At 50.3% G+C, this 539-nt stretch overlaps 1 protein-coding gene across 1 annotated transcript in view; it reads right to left on the bottom strand.

The window, feature by feature from the left end:
- Positions 1–539, bottom strand: part of LOC107704107 (myosin-IIIb-like) — a 48,073-nt gene that overhangs the window by 12,199 nt on the left and 35,335 nt on the right. Inside the window, exons 22-23 of the mRNA XM_016506961.1 lie at positions 479–504; positions 269–412 (exon numbers count right to left, since the gene is read on the bottom strand). Of these exons, the coding sequence (XP_016362447.1) occupies positions 269–412; positions 479–504 (170 nt within the window). The remainder of the gene's footprint in view (positions 1–268; positions 413–478; positions 505–539) is intronic.

Here is a 539-nt window from a genome sequence, read left to right as displayed (position 1 = left end):
AACCTTGTTTATCTTAATTTAATGCTGTATATTGAGCAGCGGATGATGTTAAATCCATTTACGAGATACAGATCGGAGGAAAAATGCATTGTTGGTCGGCGCCACCTAGTGTGCAGGCGTGAATTAGCAGAAGGCGAACAATCGCTTCATGTTCGGTGTGAAAGCACCGTTCGTCTGCGATTCGCCTCACGCTCAGTGTGGAAAGGCCTTTAAACACACGCCAGTGCCATCAGCACTGGAGGTGCTGTGAACAGAGCACAGTCCTTACGCCGGTTCTCCTGCTCCAGCTCCAGACGCCTCCTCCTCTCCTCCTCCTCCTCACGCTCCTCTCTCTCCCGCTGAGCCTGACGCTGTCGCCGTATCTCCGCCAGCAGAGCCAGATACCTCCTCCGGCAGATCCTCGCGCGGTAATCTACACAACAAGAGACGCAGTCAAGTATTAAACACACTCGAATGCCACAAGACAAACTCATCACACTGTTAAAAACAAGCATATATGTGACCCTGGAGCACAAAACCAGTCATAAGGGTAAATTTTT

The sequence above is a fragment of the Sinocyclocheilus anshuiensis genome, unplaced genomic scaffold (assembly GCF_001515605.1).
Source record: "Sinocyclocheilus anshuiensis isolate Anshui unplaced genomic scaffold, SAMN03320099.WGS_v1.1 scaffold690, whole genome shotgun sequence".
Taxonomy (NCBI): Eukaryota; Metazoa; Chordata; class Actinopteri; order Cypriniformes; family Cyprinidae; genus Sinocyclocheilus; species Sinocyclocheilus anshuiensis.
Note: the sequence above shows the minus strand (reverse complement) of the source record. Positions and strands in the feature narration are given on the sequence as shown.